Source organism: Thalassophryne amazonica, chromosome 12, assembly GCF_902500255.1.
Source record: "Thalassophryne amazonica chromosome 12, fThaAma1.1, whole genome shotgun sequence".
Lineage (NCBI taxonomy): Eukaryota > Metazoa > Chordata > Actinopteri > Batrachoidiformes > Batrachoididae > Thalassophryne > Thalassophryne amazonica.
In genome coordinates this window covers 70,286,596-70,307,659 of record NC_047114.1, presented here as the reverse complement: position 1 = coordinate 70,307,659, position 21,064 = coordinate 70,286,596, and the positions used below count along the sequence as shown (strand labels likewise).

At 39.4% G+C, this 21,064-nt stretch overlaps 1 protein-coding gene and 1 long non-coding RNA gene across 2 annotated transcripts in view; one reads left to right on the top strand and one right to left on the bottom strand.

The window, feature by feature from the left end:
• Positions 1-21,064, top strand: part of tnr (tenascin R (restrictin, janusin)) — a 306,961-nt gene that overhangs the window by 182,825 nt on the left and 103,072 nt on the right. The window contains 6 exon segments of the mRNA XM_034182776.1: positions 2,370-2,520; positions 7,976-8,154; positions 10,073-10,163; positions 10,602-10,702; positions 10,864-10,966; positions 13,768-13,857. Of these exon segments, the coding sequence (XP_034038667.1) occupies positions 2,370-2,520; positions 7,976-8,154; positions 10,073-10,163; positions 10,602-10,702; positions 10,864-10,966; positions 13,768-13,857 (715 nt within the window).
• LOC117521476 lies at positions 484-21,063 on the bottom strand. The gene is made up of 3 exons (XR_004563950.1): positions 21,052-21,063; positions 7,955-7,958; positions 484-608 (listed from the first exon to the last, which is right to left on the bottom strand). It is a non-coding gene; the product is annotated as an uncharacterized LOC117521476 (long non-coding RNA).

The following is a 21,064-nucleotide window of genomic DNA, read 5'->3' as shown; positions in this document are numbered from 1 at the left end:
TATTTGCTCATGAATTCAACTCGTATTGTAAAGTCAAGGTTTTTATAAATAAGTTGCACCTTTTTTTAGACTCTATAACTGAAAATTTGTTTTGCGTGGTCATGTCCCATTATTCATGGAAATATCCACCAGAGTGATCCAAAAAGTCACTTTTTTTCTGCCTGTGGAATAGCATATAGGCAGGCATGCACATAACTGGTGCTCCTGGTGCTCATGCATGAAAAAACTACATGATACACAGCAGACAACACAGGGAGACACACTTTTCTGTCAATCTGTCATCATCACTTTAATTCTGAGGCGTGCTTCCCTCTGTTCTGCTGCACATCATTTATTTTCAGCATGCACAAGCACTATGAGCACCAGTTTTTTGCACGCCTGACTACAGATTGCCATTTTTTGGACATGATTGGTATTGTCGCAAGGAATAATTTTCTAATCACATCTATGGATGGAAACTGGGAGCAGGTGCACTCAAAAAAATGACTTACTGGATGAACTCAATTCAATTATGAGCAGGATTTCCATCTAATAAATATATGTAGCCCCAACTCAAACAAAGCACATCCATGTAAGATCATTTAATTTACTTTAATTGGGACTTCATACTTGAAATGAGCTTGTTCACCATTTGTTTGTTTCTTTTTTCTTTTTATGTTTTGTTGTTCATTTCCAAAGCACACATCTGGTAGCCACAGCTGCTTGTTAATGTTTGATATAACTCATTTCAAACATTTTTATTTTATATATTGCTGCCTCTTTTTTTAACCTTGAAAATTACATGTTGTCTGACTGAAAAAAAAAACCTGGGAAAACTCAACTACTTCTACACTTCTTTGTGGATGCTACCAGGTTAGAAACCGAACAGTCTAAATGGCCAGCACATCTGTCACAAAATAAAATTAAAGTAATAAAAAAATGATAAAGGACTCAGACATCATTGTTTTGTCTTCTATTCCAGCTTGTGACTGACAATGACTAACGACTGATTATAGGCCAGATGACAGCTAATATTGTTAGAGGGAACATTGCTGTGATTCATTTTGCTTTATTTACCACTGGTTTTCATTAAATATGTGATTATTGAGATTGTATAACACTTATTATTGAAAAATTCCTTTATATGTTACTGCCCCCTCCCCAAATTCTCCAGATTGCTGAGGTGATTACAGCAATAAGCATTGTTTTTCATTTGGAAAACATGATGTTTTATCCCATTCTTTTGGGGAACTTGGATCAACAGTATAGGTGTAACATCTGTCTGGCAGCAGAAACCGTATTTGAAACGAGTGCTGTGAGAACAGCTGGGAATTGCAGGAGCTCCATATGGATGACTGACAGGCCTTTGGAAATGTAGAATGCTGCCTCTGCAGAATACCACTGCACCAGGTACAACATTTTATTTATTTATTTATATTTTTTGCCATGCAATTTAAAAGTTTATAACAATGAAGAACATACATACAGTGCAGAAAATCCCCTGCACAGAAACCAGCTAATGTGTAAATCTTAAAGGCCCCTTCACACATAATGTGAATATGTACAACTCCAGGGCGACACCCGTCGGAGCAGCTGGTATGTGTGCACCACGAAACATTTTTCAGCTGTGTGATGTAACCACATCACGTAGAATACCATCCTACGTAACACTTTCAAATATGAAAGAAAGCTGATCTTTGTTGACAGAGTTTGAATTTTTGGGCATCACACTTTTTTTCACAACTACTTTCAGAAGAAAACACTTTTCACAGCGTTGTATGGAAGTATGACTATTATTTGAGTTTTACAGTTTCACCACTTTGAAACAATCATATAATATTGGCTTTTCTGTTTCACTGACAACCACACCTGCTCCTAATCCACCAGCATCCCCGAGCAAAACGGTAGGTTGCAAGTATGTCTATGGGATATTATGTAGGCATAACAAAGCTAATTTTTGGATTTTTATGGTGCATTAATTTTCTCCAAAATTTAGTGTGTTCTGATTAAATACCATTATAAATAGGAAAGTTCCTTTTATTGGTTTTGAGTTATTGCATTCACAACTGGAGAAGATGGACTTTACATCTATCTATCTATCTATCTATCTATCTATCTATCTATCTATCTATCTATCTATCTATCTATCTGTCTGTCTGTCTGTCTGTCTGTCTGTCTGTCTGTCTGTCTGTCTGTGGGTAGGTAGGTAGGCGGGTAGGTTGCACGATCTGTCAGTCAGTCAGATGGCCATCCTACCCACCGACTAACCTATCTACCTTCCTTTCTGTCTCTTTCCTCACTGTATTTTCCAGGATAGTTGAGGAAAATGTGCAGGTAATGTCAGTTCTGTTCTCTTTTTTAAATACTTCTACATATTTGTTTCACCTCAGGACAATGATGGAGGAATGACTGCACAACTTCCCAGCACCATCACATCTTTTCTGCAGACTGGTCTGAGGCCAGGGGAAGAATACACTGTCAATCTAGTGGCCCTCAGAGACCAGGGTCGAAGCCAGCCGGTCACCGCCACTGTCACAACATGTATGTATAATGCATAAGTCATGCTATTGAGTGCAAACAGTTAATTATCTCTTTGTGGAATTCAAATCATAGCAACAAGGGCATTTGCCCGAATCAGTGGAGTATTCATCAAAGCACCAAAAATGTCCTTATTGCACGGCCATCACAAGTGGCTCTCAAACCATTTGGCACAGAGCAACTGCAGCTGGGGATGTAAATAACTCAATTGCAACAAAAGCTGAATTAAACCATTTCATAATGGAACAAGACTGCTCTGATGCTACCACAGATATTAAAAAAAATGTATTCAGAAAGAAAGAATAACATAAAAACTGCTATTGCTCATCAAGGAAACATGAAAAGTCCAAGTGGTGCCTTCTGTTTTATGCACAGGTTTGGCTCTGTGTGTTGTCATAGAGTTTGGTTTTTTTTAAAAGTGTGCTTTGTTTTCTGAATTTTGTTCAACAGAAACACACCAAGATCAAAACGATTCAAGACATACAATCAGTAATGTTTCTTTCAGTTACATTCTCTTTTCTGATGAGCGTTTGCAATTTCTTTTTATTTATGCTTTATAAAAAATGATCATAGGGTTGATTGGTGGAAGGACATCTAAAGAATGATTTTGTAAGCCACTACATTATTTACACAGGATTGCTTGGAACCGGGGCCCAGCATAGGCTAAAGTATTACTTTCATTTATATTTGGATATTGATATATGTTTTTTCCCTTTCTGTCAAAGCTGATTAGGGTAAAATGGATTGTATTTCTGTAGTGATTTTCCCCACTCAGAGGACTTTATTACGTTCATCCAGTCACTCATACCAATATGACAAGCCGTGCATGGCACTCAACTCCACACCATGAGCAACTTGGGCGAATCAAGAGCTGCTTTTATTTTTATTTTTTCCAATTTCCACACCCACTATTTGTCTGTACAGTTGGGGGATTGAACATATATCCCTCCAGTTACAAGGCTGTTAAGCTAACAAGTAAGCCCCAAAGTACTGAAACTCACTCATAGGTTTTCTGAAGAACTGGATTGAAGCCCAAATGGGGAGGTTCCAAATGTCACCATCTTGGCAATGCCTGACTGCTTAACTCTTGGCCAACTACAAAATCGGTAATGAGGTAGAGTGGAGGCAAAACCGAAATAACCTGGGCAGGCCAAATGAAGCCTGAGCACCCCCCCCCCCCCCCCCCCCCCCTGCCACCACCCACCTCCATCATGGGGTTATCAAACTAAATAAAGCTAAGAGACCTTAGGCATGGATTTTAAATTAACACATATTTTTTTAGACTGCACGTTCTCATAACTGGTGGCTCGGTTGCTGGTATTAAAAACTGATGGCCTCAATAAAATGACTACATATGTGTTATGATTCTGACCCGAAAACCAGGCTTGGACCCCAAAGCAGGGAGACTGAATGAGAAAACAGTAGGATTTAATGAACCAGGAAGGTGTCACAGCACAAATGTTGCATAAATAGTGAATTCAGTCTTGGAGGTAGGCAGAGTGGAAACCTGGCCAGCATTGTGGTGGACTCAGGTGGTATCAGCCCACGTAGCACTAGATCAGGTGGCAGTCCAAGATGGGGGAGCTGAGTGGTCCGTGGTCCAGGTGGCCCCCTGGGGAGCTGATGGAGGATGAGGTCACTGTGGAGGAAGAGAAGCCAATGAGAGGGCTGCTACAATCACTCAAACCAGAACTACAGATGACTAGAGATGTGTGGAATGCAGAAAACAGTGAATCAAAGAACACTGCAGCGGAACGCAGACAGACAGGCTCAATACGGAAATTGAGAGGCCAGGAACCATGTTGTGAACACTGAGTCTCTGGTGCCGATGAGCTGAAGAACCAGAACTAATATCAAATCAAATCAAATGAATTTTATTTATATAGCGCCAAATCACAACAAACAGTCGCCCCAAGGTGCTTTATATTGTAAGGCAAAAGCCATACAATAATTACAGAAAAACCCCAACGGTCAAAACGACCCCCTATGAGCAAGCACTTGGCGACAGTGGGAAGGAAAACTCCCTTTTAACAGGAAGAAACCTCCAGCAGAACCAGCCTCAGGGAGGGGCAGTCTTCTGCAGGGACTGGTTGGGGCTGAGGGAGAGAACCAGGAAAAAGACATACTGTGGAAGAGAGCAGAGATCAATCACTAATGATTAAATGCAGAGTGGTGCATACAGAACAAAAAGAGGTGAATAAAAAGAAACACTGGGTGCATCATGGGAAACCCCCCAGCAGTCTAAGTCTATAGCAGCATAACTAAGGGATGGTTCAGGGTCACCTGATCCAATCCTAACTATAAGCTTTTTCAAAAAGGAAAGTTTTAAGCTTAATCTTAAAAGTAGAGAGGGTGTCTGTCTCCCTGATCCGAATTGGGAGCTGGTTCCACAGGAGAGGAGCCTGAAAGCTGAAGGCTCTGCCTCCCATTCTACTCTTACAAACCCTAGGAAGTACAAGTAAGCCTGCAGTCTGAGAGCGAAGCGCTCTATTGGGGTGATATGGTACTATGAGGTCCCTAAGATAAGATGGGACCTGATTATTCAAAACCTTATAAGTAAGAAGAAGAATTTTAAATTCTATTCTGGAATTAACAGGGAGCTCAAAGTGACTACACCCCAAATTATATTCATAATGTTTTTTTGTTCTGATTGCCCTAAATTTTTCAGAGTAAAATTTACTCTGCTGGGATAACATTTGGTCCCAGTCCAAATGGAGTTAAATATACTCTATCACAGTGCTAAATCAGCTCTTACTGGAGTAGAAACACTTAATTTGACAAGACAGTAGAGCTGATTTCACTCTGTAATAGAGTGTATTTTACTCTATTTAGACTGGGACCAAATGTTATCCCCGCAGAGTAAATTTACTCTGCAAAATTTACTGCGTAGTGCAATCAGAACAAAAAACTTTACTGCAAAATTTACTGTGTAGTTGCTCGAGGTCATCACATCTGACCTGCATGGGACTTTGGTCCAAGCTTTATGCTGGATTGCCCTTCCAGATGCAAGTCCAGTTAGAGAAGCACTGTACAGCCCCTAGTCTTCCCAAGCAGTTCCCAATCAAGTACTAATCAGAACCTGCCCTATTTAACTTCTGGGATCTGACAGGATCAAGTGTGCACAAAGGGACTGAGTTTATGGCTTAAAATGCCTTAAACTGGTGAGTTAAATACTCATCCCCCTCCAGTTGTCATGAACGGGGAAACAAGCAGAGACCAAAACCATATTTTTACCCAGATTGACTACATGTTTAATTGTAAAGTTGGAGATTTTAACACAGTCATCCATTGGGACTGGCACGCTTTTGGAGCCCATCTTAAGTGGCCATTCAAGGAATTGCAAAATTTGGCACTTCTGTGTTGCCTTCATTCTTCATCACTGGAAGATGGGACTGGATTGCACACATGGACACGCTCATTGAAGACTCACTTTAAAATATGCTGGCATAGGCCCATAATTCAAACCTTACTGAGGTTTTGCCCCCACTCCTCACCCTTCTACAACATTCATAATCGACCCAATTCAAAATAAGTCCCTCACAATTTAGACTTTGTATCTCCAGTCAAAATACCATCAATTTCCTCTCACATCACCATTCATTCCATGGACTGTAATTAAGTACCGATTAATAATTCATGACATCTTCTCATTAATTTTGCATGTGTGCCCACTACACTGTGGGATACCTTATCGTATAAAGAATGAGGAAAAGACAAAATTGAAGTTATTCAATAATTTATAACAAAGATTTATCCTTCCCACGGAGACAGTGAGAGCGGCTGTCCCTGTAACTGTCTTCAGGTTGCATTCTGGGACAAGACCTAGGCGTGCAATAATGTTCTAGAAAGCATCAAACTGAACCTGCAATATGTATATTTTACAAAGCTTTTTAATTTCAGTAGATTAGTAGATCAGTAGATTAAAGAAACGATTTGTGGATATGCCTGTGCTGCTCAGGGTGTGAAATATGTCATTCATATTGTGGGCTCCCCCTGAGTTCTGCAGTAGTAGAGATTAATGATGCTATGACAGCTCGGTAAGGAGGCTTCATGTGCTATTTTGGTGCATTTCCTCAATTTTTCATGCTGGCTTTACTCTTTTGCAAGCGTATCATGATGAACTCATCAAATAAACTGTGCGTAATTGTCAGCTGAGCTGTAGCTCTCAGCTACATTTAGCTGCAGTATTTATAAGAAAGCAAAGTGATGATGTGCAGATCAAAAGTACTTGCTTTCACTGAAATATGCATCAAAATGATAGACGCCAGAGTGTGTTTTGTGTGTAAGAATTTCTTGTATTGGTTAAATATGTTGATGGATTTGACTTGCAATAGCACATTAAACTGAAATGCATGTATACTGACACTTTATGCATCATTTAGTGAACTTCTGCATTTGACCTTGTTTGATTTTATTTTTCTCTTAACAGCAGCTCTTTTCTGTCAACCAGTGTGTCAAAAACAGTTATCTTTGCTTCTGGTTTAAAACAAATTGTGTCACCATATGCGTCACATCTGATAAATTCTTCTCTTTAAAGCCACAATGTGTTGATTTTAGTGGCACCTGATTTTAGTGGTGAGGTTTCAGATTGCATTACACCATTGTGGGTCAGGATTTTTTTTTCCTCTCACATTTTCACATCTTTGGTGACAGAAATTCAGGCCCCCTTGCCTTCTCTTGTGATAAACAATATGTTTGATTCCCCCATTTCACAAAAATGAGGATTCTGAAACTTGTTAGTTTGCGCTACCAATCAGGATTTCTGTGAAGGCTCTCAGTTGTCCAGGTGGTTTCCATAGTAGAGAAGCATGAATCTTCGACTGGACTAGGTTGCTTGACGCGTGGACTTTTCGCTTCTAATCGCCGAAGTTTCTTCAGCTAAATTTCTCGCTCTGGTAGTCTTTCTCCTCTTTGACTCTTGTAGAGAAGATGGCCTCATCTTGTAGAGAAGGTGGCCTCTTTCTTCTGTACAAGAGTTAAGACAGAAGTCAGACTACCAGAGCAAGAAATTTAGCTGAAGAAGTTTCTGCAATTAGAAGCGAAACGTCCTTGCGTCAAGCAACCCAGTCCAGTTGAAGATTCAAGCTTCTCTACTACTAACCAGGAGACAGTGTTTATTGGGAAGCAGTCTTATAGTCCTGTTCTTTTTCTTCAGTCTTCCAGCTGCAATACAAAATGCGAAAGATGGTGTAAGTATGTCCCTTTATGGCTATGTATCAACATGGGGGGTGCCACATGGTGTCCTCCATAAGGGTGCCCTGCTCCCATAAAGATATGAAGGACTCATCTTATGAAAGCACATCAATTCAAAGTTGCAGGTAATGCAACTAAAGAACAGATTGTTTGAATGCTATACTCAATTTCTGCTAATAAACAACTCTAAATTCTACACACTGTAGCTTTAAGAAAGCAACACTATGGCAAAACTAAATTATACTATTCTTTTAATTTTTCCAAGTGATTGATGGTCCTACTCACCTCATTGTCCGGGATGTGTCTGACACTGTGGCATTTGTGGAGTGGACTCCACCAAAGGCTAAGATTGACCAGATTGTGTTGCGTTATGGCCTGGTGGGAGGTGAGGGCCCACGGACCACCTTCCGCCTCCAGCCAACACTCAGCCAGTACTCTCTGCAGGTTAGTAGGTGTGTTCACAAAGCTGCCAGATTGCAAATCTGCAGAGATGTTCATGAAACACAAACTCCAGGACTTTGGCTTAAACTCTGAACAGTCTCAGGTTGTGGCAAATCCACCTTTGTGTTGATTTTCCTTGTGAGTGTGAGTGTTCAATAAATACTTTGTGTGAGACCAAATGACAGAAAGAAAAATATATCATTATCATATTACAGAAAGGCTTTATCTTAGAATTCTGGACCCAGATCTGCACCAAACGTCCTTAATTTATGCCTCTCCCTTCCACCAAATTTCATTAAAATGGCATTATTACTTTTAATGACAAATAAATAATACCATGATCTCTTTCACAGAATTAATACAATAAATTCATTTCTTGTAAAATGTTTCTGTGTGTGAAGAGGATGCCCCTTTCTGAGAAGGGTACTGTTTGAAGTAGAAGCATTGCAGTTGCTGATGAGTTAAAATCTCTCCCATCAAACATATGGGTGTTGTACAGCCAACAGGTGTCTTCAGTGAGCATGTCTTTATGGGTATGAGGGAATCTGGATATGCACTTAATCCTTTGGAGTCCAGGGTATAATTGGCCGTTATTGACTACTTTTGGTTTTACCTTCATAATTTACTTTAAAAACTGTTTACTTTGCCTTTTTTTGGTGTAATTGTTTTTAGCACAACCTCACCTGTCTGACTTCACGCTTTTTATTTCATTCTGACATACTGTATTAACACAATGAACCAAATATTTGCACAAAAACAAAATCCGAATAGTTTTTTTTTTTTACTGTGAAAATCACAAAATGTTTAACAAATAATTTTTTAGAACTTAGAATGTAAATATAAATTGTAAATTTCAAAAACATTGATACAAATGTAGCAACCAACAAAGTTATATACAACTATTTACATTAAAATGCAGGAAATGCTTCAGGTTTTTTTTGTACAACTATTTACAATGCAATAAAATGTGACACAAATTACTTGTGCCGCTTAGAAAAACAATTCCTGTGCAAAACAAGACCTCTCTGACTTGTTTTGGACATGTCACAGACCTGACACTTTCCTCCGGTTGTCCACCTCGAGGAGGCATTGGCACTTCAGTTTGTCTTTGATGGCCTTTTTTTTCTTAACAATACCACATGGAGTTTGCCATTTTGACTGGTTTACACCCCCAATGGCCAGAGGTGGCAAAAGAGGCAGATGTTTACACACGCACTGAATGCAACCAATCCACAAACAAATATGTGGGTCGGTGATCATTTTTATTTGGTTTGGATGTGCATTTTCTACCAAATAATAAACAAAAGTATTTTTTCCCCCTTGTAATTGCTCTGGGTAGAGAGGAGGAAGGAGGGAGAGATGTCCCATTCACACGTGCTGGATGACACGATCACAGGAAGCGTCGCTTCACACATTTCCATAATAATCAGGAAAAAGGCTGTCAAAAATTATTAATCATTATTCAACTTTTAAAGGGGCTATAAACAAATTTTTAAAACTGGAATACAGGTTGAAGTCTGCATGCACTTTCAACACATATTCAAACAGAAACTCCCGAGTGTGGGATATTTGATGGTATGACCGCTTAACTCAGTCATATGACTTTGATGTGTCTCTGCATCGAATGACTCCAAAGTACTAAACTGTCATTTTGGGCTAAACTGTGAATTTTGTTTATTGTACCAGAGTTTTTACATGCACATATGTAGAACTGTGCGACTTTGCAAATGTTTTATATGAAACCCTAACCTGATTTAACTGCATATATTATTTTAAAAATTGTATCATATGACCCTTTTAAATTATTGTTGCAAAAGTCTGTTTGCATCTGTCTGTCATGATAAAACAACATCAATGAATCCATACAAAGAGGTGAATACAGACAAAAACACCCCTGCTTTTTGTGATCCCTATTTTGCAGGTTCTACGTCCTGGCTCACGTTACGAGGTGTCTCTGTGCGGCGTGAGGAAAGGAAATGAGAGCGGCCCCATTTCTACAGAATTTACTACTGGTGAGGGCTGACAAGGAGCAGATGTGTTGATGGGAGTGCATTAGTCTGCCTGTGGGAGTAGAAAAGCTGATGACATACAGCCTGTGATATACCATACTGCTTTTATTGGGTATGGTAATGAACATCTGCTCAAGGTCATTTGTAATCTCAGAAACTCTGTTCAGAAGAAAGATTTGTGAGTGAAAACATTTTCGCAACTTGTTCTGAGTACACTCAAGAATCTTTTTTTAATCTACATATCATGGCTACTGCCACCAAATGGGCTAAATTGTTTATAATGGCAGACACTTGGGTAATCCTGACAGCATAAAATAAGCTCTGCTATATTACTTAAAGTCTGGGAGGTTTCAGCAGCTTATGATTTATTATATATTTATGGTTGATGTTGGTTTGTTCCAAATCCCTGTGAACTAGTCTGAGTGTCCCCAACATTTTCAGCTGTATCGTTCTTCTCAGAGATCGATGCCCCCAAGAACGTACGACTCCTGGCTAAGACCTCCACTACATTGGAGCTGGAATGGGATAACAGTGAGGCGGAGGTAAAGTAATTAGAGCTACACCATATGTTGTTTGATGTAAATACAAACTCTAGAATATTGATTCAGCCGTAGTTATAGAAACCTAATGGTGTTTCGGCAGTCTGAGACAGACGCAAAGTTTGTGTTTTATTTTGTTATCTTTCATATGTGTCTAAATGTAGGTGGAGGGCTACCAGGTGGTGTACAGTACTTTAGCAGGTGATCTGTATGATAAAATAATTGTACCACGTAATGAAGGAGTCACCACTAAGACTACTTTAACAGGTACGTAGGAACAAATTCATTAATGTATTCACTCATTCATTGTGTGGCTTGTGTTTGCAACCCAATAATGAATGAAAAGTTACAGATATCCTAATCAAATTAACTCATTGTGACTAATACCTTGAGTTATCCCAAAGGTACTCTCAAGCACAGCAATGTATTGTTACTACTTTTTAGTACTCAAGTACTTCAACCACATTTGAATAGATGAAGAGTCCCAATAAAATGGAATACAGCTGGCAAGTCAGTGATTTGTTTTATTGACCACATGACCCATAAGCACACTCAGAATCTCCAAAAGCTTCCATGTACACTTCACATGGCCCAGTCCTGGATAGTGGTGGCTTGATTAGCACTTTGGCAAGTGTTACAACATTGACCTAGCTTGAAACAACATGAGGGTGACAATGCCCATCAATCGGATTTGATCTTTATCCACCTTGTATGTGGAGTCCATGTTTATTGTTCATTTGATCGAAGATTTTATACTTGGATACACCTACCCACACCAAACCTGTCTGATTGTTACTGGTATTCAAGGACAGTTTGACACCCAGTACTTGTCAGGGATTGATTTACTGATCTGTAAGTTAATTACCATATTGTGTATCCACTTTTCACTTCTGCATCCTTGTCCATTTGAAGTTTCCTGTTGTCCAAACTGCATCATATAACTTCCAGTATGTTGTCCATTGCACATTTATTTGTGCATCAAAAAGTCCTTCTGTTAAGTAACAGCACACACTGTGTCATGCATAAACTGATAAACTCACCACCAGGGAAACGTATTAAAAAGTGAGTTCAATATACAGAAAAAAAAATGTGACTTATACTCTGGAAAATATGGTAAATACCGGTAACAGAATTTGGGGTATGGTACTAAAGATATTATTAGTTGTGCTGTTTCTGTTTCTGTGTACCATCTAGATAACAGGAGAGAGATCAAAGTTTTTAGCCTGACCATGACACATGAAGAGGCTATTGGTTATTGTGCTTATCAGAGTCATGTTTGTCTGTCGGTGGTGATGTCTTCAAATTGCAATGATCAAGTTCAATCAGACTTGGCGGATAAACTCAACTGACCATCCTGTCACACCACAGGTCATGTTAAGCCACAGTCACACGGCACATGTCGATAGCTGGATGAAGAATAAAAAGTGACAGTCAAAAATCATCGAGAAAAGGTGGATGAAAGACTTGTCCCATCACCGAAACAAAAGGAATGAAACAAAATTGAAACAAACGAAAGAAAACAAATTGAACATCGACCTCAACACTTTAAATGAAATCAAAACAAAAGATTCACAATGACAACAACTTCTGTTTGTCTTTACATTCTGAGTTCTCGCAGCGTGTCTGTACCTTGTTGGACATTTTATCTGTGATAGTATACTTGTCCTGATGAGTCCATGGCATCAGACATGGGGAACTGTCCATGTCACACAAAAGGCTACTCCCGCAGACACGCACATGCAGGCACATGCAGGCCAGCCACAAACGGTTGAAACATGCATAAATGGTTAAAGTACTTGATAAAACGTTCTTCACGCTATTGTTTCTGTATGAAAACATTGCTTTTTTTGTCCCAAAATGAACGATTCATTCGTGATACAATGATGTTTCATTCCTCTCGTCAAAGCTTTAATTATTGATTAATTCAGATGTTGCTGTGTTCATCAACCTTCGTTCAATATGTCGGACTTGGGAGGTTAAACGAAGTTGGACAAAATTCAAACGAAATGCTAACATTACGACAACTAAGCAAATGATACGAAACCGTTAACAACGAAAGCAGAACAAAATGCAGACGAATTGAGATTGTCGGCGGTATTCGTTCAAATTTTTCAAGAGTTTAAAAATTCTGACAAAGCGCCAGCTGCAGGAAGGAATCTGAACGAAGGTTAGCCGATGGCTCCAAAAGTTAACGAAAGTCCAGAATTCTTGTTTCGTTTGGGCTTGAAGGTCATAGATCAAAGGTCAATAGCAAAGCAGGTCATCATCAAAAATAGATGCATGATCATATCTCAGGAACTAGCTGAGATATTAAAATGCTTTTCTTTAACAAATGTATCAGATGTGTTAATGTTGATGACATCCTGTGATGACTTCAAGTGAAGTGGAATAATTAGGTGAGGATGAGGACGCGCAAATTATTGCGTGTGACAGTTGGTTTTGCTGCTGTATCAGAGTGGATCTGATCATGGCAGGATTATCTCCAGAGCTCACGCTTGTCTGATGGCCTGCTGATTGTATCTGCAGAAAAGGTTGTTATCCTGCGGGCATATTGAAGTTCTGTCAAAAAGGAGGGGTCAGCCGGGATGTTTGTCTAAAAGGCCATCTTTCTGGAAAGACTGTGGCCAGCGTAAGAGTAGAAGGAAAAAGGCCCTCGTGTGCCGTATTTTGCCCATTGCAATCGATGTCGTCCTCGCTCTCGTTCCCATGTCTGTTCCTCTTGTTTTCTCTCTTTCCGCCGCACTCCCTACTAATCTGTCGCTCATTTTCACAGTTGCTCTCTTCATGTTTATTTCAGTAGTTTGAGAAACTCGCTGTCTATGTGCTGAACTGATGTTAAATTAATCAATTATGCTGTTGGCAACAAAAGTGAGGATGTTTGGAAATCATACTGACGAATATGCAAATTTATCGAGACCTCATCACGAATGTGGAGCTAATTGGGAAGTAACTCCAAGTGAGTAATGCTGTTTGGCATGCGCTCTTTTGAGGTGGTTTTTGAACACATCTGTGTGATGTTTCTTCTTTACTGCATGTTTAATTTCGCTCTCTCTGCGTTTGTGCTTCAGACCTGCTGCCAGGCACAGAATATGGTATTGGTATTTCTGCCATGAAAGGTGACAACCAGAGTACGCCAGCTACGATGAATGCCAGGACGGGTAAGTAAATACTGTACATGCTCAGCTGATCTCAACAATCTGCACATGCATCGAGGAAACAAAGAGCAAATTGCAGCTGCGTAATATAGTGCAGCAAATAACTGAAACAATATTCACATGGTGATACAAGCACCAAATCCAGCACAAATTCTCCTTAGACATTGCTCTTTTGAAAAACCCGACAGGCCACTTGAATTTTCAATAGGTGGCCAAGTAGGGGTCGATTGAAGAATATATAAAATATAAAAATGCTCCAATCATACTGAAAACTATACCACATTATTTGTCTCCTGATAAAGATTCCAAAAAGGTATAGTTTGGACTACGACTGAATGTTATGGCGTTATGGGGTAAAAACCTTAAGGATGGTGACAAAGGTCAATTTCAGTTTGTACAGGGGTCAAAAGTTAAAGTTGCTCCAATTTTAGTAAAAAATGGTGCAAATTGTTGATTGAGCTACTTGGATTAATAAATGGAATAGTTTTGACTGTGCTGAATGTTTGGTCTCTAAAGTAAAGGTCAAATAATATCCACTGAATTCTATGACATGTTATGTTGACATATGTTACCCCGTAACGTGATAACTAAGCATGATACATGGTGCAAACATTCCTTTTTGAAACCCTGTTAACAATAATTCGCATCGCCTTTGAACAAAACTGGAGCAACTCTAACTTTTGACCCCTGTACAAACTGAAACTGAACTTTGTCACCATTCTTGTTGTTTTTACCCCATAACTCTATATAATTCATTCATAGATAGTCCAAACTATACCTTTTGGAATCTTTACAATCAGACAAATAATGTGATATAATTTTCAATATGACTGGAGCATTTTTATATTTTAACCCCTATGTAATTTTTCAATTGACCCCTACGTGGCCGCCTATTGAAAATTCAAGTGGCCCGTCGTTTTCTTTTTTTTTTTCCAAAAGAGTAATATCTAAGGTGTACTTTTGCCAAATTTGGTTCTTGTATCACCATTTGAAGGATTCCTCTGTAAATATTCTGTTATCTGCTGCACTAATAGGGAACTCTCACGGTCACTGCAGTTATCACGTGTCACTTTCACTTCAAGTTGTAGGTCAGCGCCCTTTTTTGAGTGAAATTGTGCAAATCAGGTCAAGCAAATATCAGTGATTGGCGTGAAACCTGACTCGCCATTGCAGCAAAATAGTCGTAGCGAATCCTGTTTTGCAGCAACGGGGTTGAATGGTAAAACAGCAGGTTTTCTCCTCAGCCTCACGTTGCATATGCAAACAAGAAGGTACTCAGAGAGCACACACCTCAACACAGGCCACATGTTCAACACCACTAAAATAACCACTTTCACTTCAATCAAGCATCAAGCCTTGTAGAATTTCAAGAGAGGAGAAAGAGAAATCTGCTGTGCATGTGTGTATTATTTCTGCTCATGCAGTGCAGTGTGCAGTTGGTTCTGGCAGCTCTGGGTTGTGGGTCAAGACCACTCGTGCTTCCTGAGTTGTGTCAGGAAGGTCATCTAGTGTGAAATCTCTGCCAAACCAACATGGAGATCTGTATCAGATCTGCTGTGGTGACTCTGGTCAACAAAAGGAAAAGCTGAAAGAACTTAATGACCTCTTTGTTTTTGTATGTTTCATAATAAGGTATTAAGAATTTATCTGTATGCTCACAACTTTCATGGAGACCCATTCATATCCTTGTTAAGTTCACTGTTGTTAATCTCTAATTCCCCCGTCACACTAGAGGCCGAATGAGCCCAAATTGCGTCCGAATGGAAATTCGACCCACATTCAGTGGAGTGTGGAGGTGCATTTGAAAAACATTGGACAGCATTCTCAGAGCAGTCTAAACAGTCGGGCACAGTCATGCGACCGCCTCAAATGTTTTGCACATGATCAAAACAGTCGTGGCGCAGTCAAAGTGGAACCACTATTGAATGGCAGTCAAAGTGCTGTCTGACTGCATTCTAAACAATCTGACAGTGTGAAAACGGCATTTGTGACATTGTGATAGTTTTTTGGGAGTACGTTCGGCATGTTTCCGCCACATCAAATGGTGGCCGAATGTGCCTGAATGCACCACGAGTGTGCCTTGAGTGCTGCTGGATTATATTCTGCTGAACCACAATCAGATTGCAATCGTACAGCTTGTAAGTCCATTCTTATTGTTCTTACTGCACTCTGGTAACTGTCCAGGTACTCTTACTGTGTTCCATGTACATTTGCACTGCATTTGTAGGCTCATGAGCACGGCACGTGCACAAATCAGTCGGAGTGGTTTGGGTTGGAGTGCAGTCTGAGTGTTTGGACAGCTGTCCTCCGCAATTCTCATTCCCCCCAGATGTGGCACGGATTCTGTTTTTTTTTTTTTTTACATCCTGAATGATTCGGCTTGGCTCGTGCTCATTGGTACTAAGTGTGATGGGGTATAACATTCTTCTGGATCCAGAATATGCTCCGGATTGACTCCAAAAATTACATATATCTCTGAAGACATTATCCATCTGCCCACAAAATGTTAATAAAGTTCATTAATAATTTTTTGAATTAAATGTTCCTGAATGATTAAAGCATCTTCCTTATCCTGCATCCAAAATACATTCCTGACTGAACTCTAAATGAAATCCCTCATTTTTGAGGACATTATACATTTGATCATTAACTTTTGTCAATATTCTCCTACAACTTTTTAAGTCAAATATTGCGACGTACCACGCCCCACGCATTATGATTGCTGGGAATGGCTCCAGCCTCCTCGTGACCCTTAAATGGAGCAAGCAGGTATAGAATGTGCATAGATGGATGTTGCTATGTGCCAAACATTCTTCTCGATCTCAGTTGCAGAATATGTTCTGGATCACCTCCAAAATTTAATCACTTATTTCCCTGGACATTATCTATTTACTCAAATTGTATTGAAATCTACTTATTGCATTTTGAGTTATCCTGCTAACAGTCAAACAAATATACAAACACTTTCTTACTTTCTTGGTAGAGGTAATAAATTTTGCTAACTGAAAAAACAAGTTCACCAAAATTAATTCCAAGACCAGTTACTTTGATGACGTGAACAACTATCCAAAAGACAGATGTTTTATTAAATTAAAGTATGCCCGAAAGGTGCCATGCCATTAGGAAATTTCTATGTCTGCATCACATCTTTGCCTAACTATAGGACAGGTCATGTCTTGGCGCATCCACTGCATTGCCTCAGCCACTGCACTACCAAACTATCTTGTGTCCTGGATGGCGCCTACCCAGGCAGACGATCCATCCATCCCCACATTTCAAAAAGATCCACCTATTTGCCACAGCAAGGTGAAACTTCGCTCCCCTTTGGCCATCTTCAGCTGCTGTGGTCCTCAGTATTGAGGCACCTGCATACTGCATCATGCCTAGACAAATGCGCTGCATGGCCAAATGTCATAGCTAACATTACCTTAGAATGGAAGCGACTCTCCTTATCTTAGTCATGCTAAGTCACCACCCATTTGACAAAATCATTCTAGCAATACTCAAGAATTTGCCAAAGAGACTTAGTATCAAACATACCTATTCTTCGCCTTTGGTTGTTAGCATCCACGTTCCACGTCTCACAACCATACAGTACAGCAGGAACCAAAAGGACCCCGAAAGAATTGGACTTTTGTTCCCCTACAAAGGTAGGGGCATTACCAAACACCTCTCTTCAGGGACCTCGTGACTCCACAGGGTCTTCCCAAACATCTGTCAACCTCAAAAGCCAAGGACCCAGAGACATGAATGTCACTGTGGAGATAAGTGAATGTCTCTACAAGCTCAACAATTTCACCACATACACAGACACTTCTGTTGGCCGAGTCCAGGAAGCCTCTTTACAGAATGAACAGAAAGCATTCCTTCCTTCAAAAGTGAAACAATCATCTTTTCATGAAGCTTGGAATCTACATCATCAGTGGAATAAACATCATCTCATATTTCTCAGTGAAAGTCCAGAGTTGCACAATTTCCAAAAGTAAATAAAATGTCATAAAATATCCAGGATCAGCCTGGTCACCAATTAGTGGTTTGGGTCTGCGGTCAGCCTTTGTCTGCCTCTCTCTCCTCCTTGTTGTTGTCTGTTTTCCCTCCAGGTGGTGCGCTGCAGAGCCGAGGAACACCTGCAACTCATCTCACCTGACGCTCATGAGCTCCTGATCAGGAGTGGGTTACTCTAAACCCCGGCTTTGAGCTCAGTCTTTGCCAGAATCTACCTTGACCCTGCTACCTACCAGAATCTACATTGACATTGATCCACGACTTTGATGCATGACCTGTCGACGCTGTCACTTCCATGTGCTTTGACATCCGAGCTTCCTGCAGCTCATCTCAAGAACGTTCCTCGTCCTTGGCTCTGTGCGTTCCACCTGGCTCCAGTTCCAGTCCCAATATCCAGGATTCCAACTCACTCTGTTAGCTCCCAAGCCTGGCTCTGTGTGCACTGCAGCTCCGGATTTCCACCGCTACATGCGGGCCCTGTCCTTGGCTCTGCAGGCACCATCTCCATATCAGCACTTTAATTCCTCACTTATTCATTATTGTAAACGAATCTCTTTTTGTTCACAACCCGTTCTCATCCTTGCTCCCAGCATTTGAGTCCATTGCCTGTAATGGTCCAGTCCCGTCCAAACCCCTAATCACAACAGGGTCAAAGTTCCAAATGCAGCCTTTTCAAGCAAATCTTCTGCTTACAAACATTTTTACCTCAGCACGCACAGTCAGTTTGACTTTGTGAATGTGTGTGTGTGTGTGTTTGTTTGGAATTTTTCACTGAATGAAACTCAAAGGGACCCCATGTGACCTTGGTTTTTGAATGAAGTTGCTCTGCAAATGCTTCCAGTTATGTTGACTGTCTTCACTAATGGCTTTCCACCTTTACTGAGCTGTTCCTCAATTTGACTTCATGAACAGCATATTTTATGTCACTTTTCTGTCTTGTCTGAATTTAAAAAATGCTTGACATCAGCCACATCTTTCTGAATAGTTTCATCCCATCTGTCTGTCACAGCAGTGTCCATTAACAGTGGATCTGGGTGAAATGCTTTGACATCCACCCACGTCAGTTTAGTACCACACTAATGTTATTGTATGCTCTGTCGATCTGTCTTTGTATCTTTTACATGATGATGTAAAAGATGATCTTTTACATGATGATTAGTGTTGTTTTACTAGAAAAAAAAATCAACTATGCTTTTCAAGTGGGTGACTATTTATCCATCTTTTAAAAAACTAGGCTTCTGTTCCATTTCAATGCTTACATTTAAACTGGATATTAATGAAGTTGAAGATCATGCTGCTGTTTTTGAGCTACATTCTTCTTGGTCAAATGTCATATGAAAAAGTTCTGATGCTGTATCTTTTTAAAACAATCAGAACTGGCTTTTTTAAATCTCATTGTTTACTGATCTTTCTTTAAACTAGAATGTTAATGAAGCTCAAAGGCATGCTGCTCTGTTTTAACTACTTTCTTCTGGTCAGATGCATATGGAAAAATGCTATAATGCTATATCTTTTGAAAACAGTCAAAGATGGCTTTAAAATCATATATTTATCCAGTTATGTTGAAATTAGGATTAGTCATAATGTACATCTTAATGGTATATCTTCTGAAAAAAAAATCTAATAGCATTAACAGTATCGTTAAATTATCATGCTTTTTTTTTAAGTATCAAGGCTGAACTTTGAATTAGTGATATTTACAGTTTGCTTGACAAACTAAGATTCTGTTGCACTCCAAGGTCTGCTACTGATATTGACTTGCTGTGATCTTGGCCAAAAGTTATGTTGATCCTGTAGTCTAAAAATATCAGCCTACACTTGGATTTAAGTATCTTTGGATAAATTAGAATGTTACTGAAGCTCAAGGTAAAAACATAGTGTGTGTGTGTATAATGGATGGTAGGAGTCCAACATAGAGAAATATTGGATGAAGAAAAGTTATACTGGACAAGGTGTAGCCGAGTCCAATATAACTTTTATATATATAACTGAATATATATATGTATTCTAAATATATATATATATATATATATATATATATATATATATATATATATATATATATATATATATATATATATATGTGTGTGTGTGTGTGTGTGTGTGTGTGTGTGTGTGTGTGTGTGTGTGTGTGTATATGTGTGTAAATATTAATCATCTTTTGTAGGTCAAAAGTCAAGGGGACCTTTCCTGTTTTATGTTAAAAAATAAAAATAAATACACTTTCGTTAACCCTCAAGCAACCAAACTATTTTAGCGACTAATGTGACTGACTAGGGTTATTTCTGATCCCATTGACTTTATATTGTAATACATCCACATAAATGATTGTTTTAGGGTTCTTCATATTTATTTCACTCTCTAATATATTTGTCCATCATTCTTGTAATCCTCACTCTGGGTATCAAGAATCAGTCTTAATGCTTGTGCAGCTGTAAATCTTGTATTCTAGGGTCTGTTGGCCATGCTTTCTTGCAAAATAGTAAAGTATAATAATCAGAGCTGATCCTTGCAAAATTATATGAACAAAGCAAGACAAATAGATTTACAAATTCATGGTAGGAAACCTTTTTTTTTTTTTTTTTCAATTAAAATTAGAAAAAAAAAATATGACCAGGTTCATAAATGACCCCACTTTGTCAGTTGAGGTTTAATTTATATCAACAACTGCCCCCGTAACCTGTGCATTCACCCTCTATTCGGAAAAGTCATGTCTGTTTCAGTAACAACTCCTGATTTAATTGGAAGTTATTGCTGCATATTTTCAATTTTGAGTCCTCACTCTGGTTTACATGTTGACCTTCCCATCAAAATGAAGTACATTAAACAGTTAATGATGTTACAACCTCTTCATCTCATATTGAGATGAAACGTGGGTGTTTGAACATCCCACTATATTAATGTTAAAGTATATGAGCACAACAGCGGCACGGTGGATTAGTGGTGAGCACTGTTGCCTCACAGCAAGAAGGCCATGGGTCGATTCTCACCTGTGGCCTTTCTGTGTGGAGTTTGCATGTTCTCACTGTGTTTTGCGTGGGGTTTCCTCCGGAATTCATCGCGCATTTATAGACATGCAAGTTAGGGTGAATCGGAAACTTTATAATTGTCCATGTCTCCCCTTTCAAAAGAGATCTCAATCTCAGTGGGTCTAACCTGGTTAAATTAAACAATGGAACTGTGCTGTCCCACAATAATTCAGATA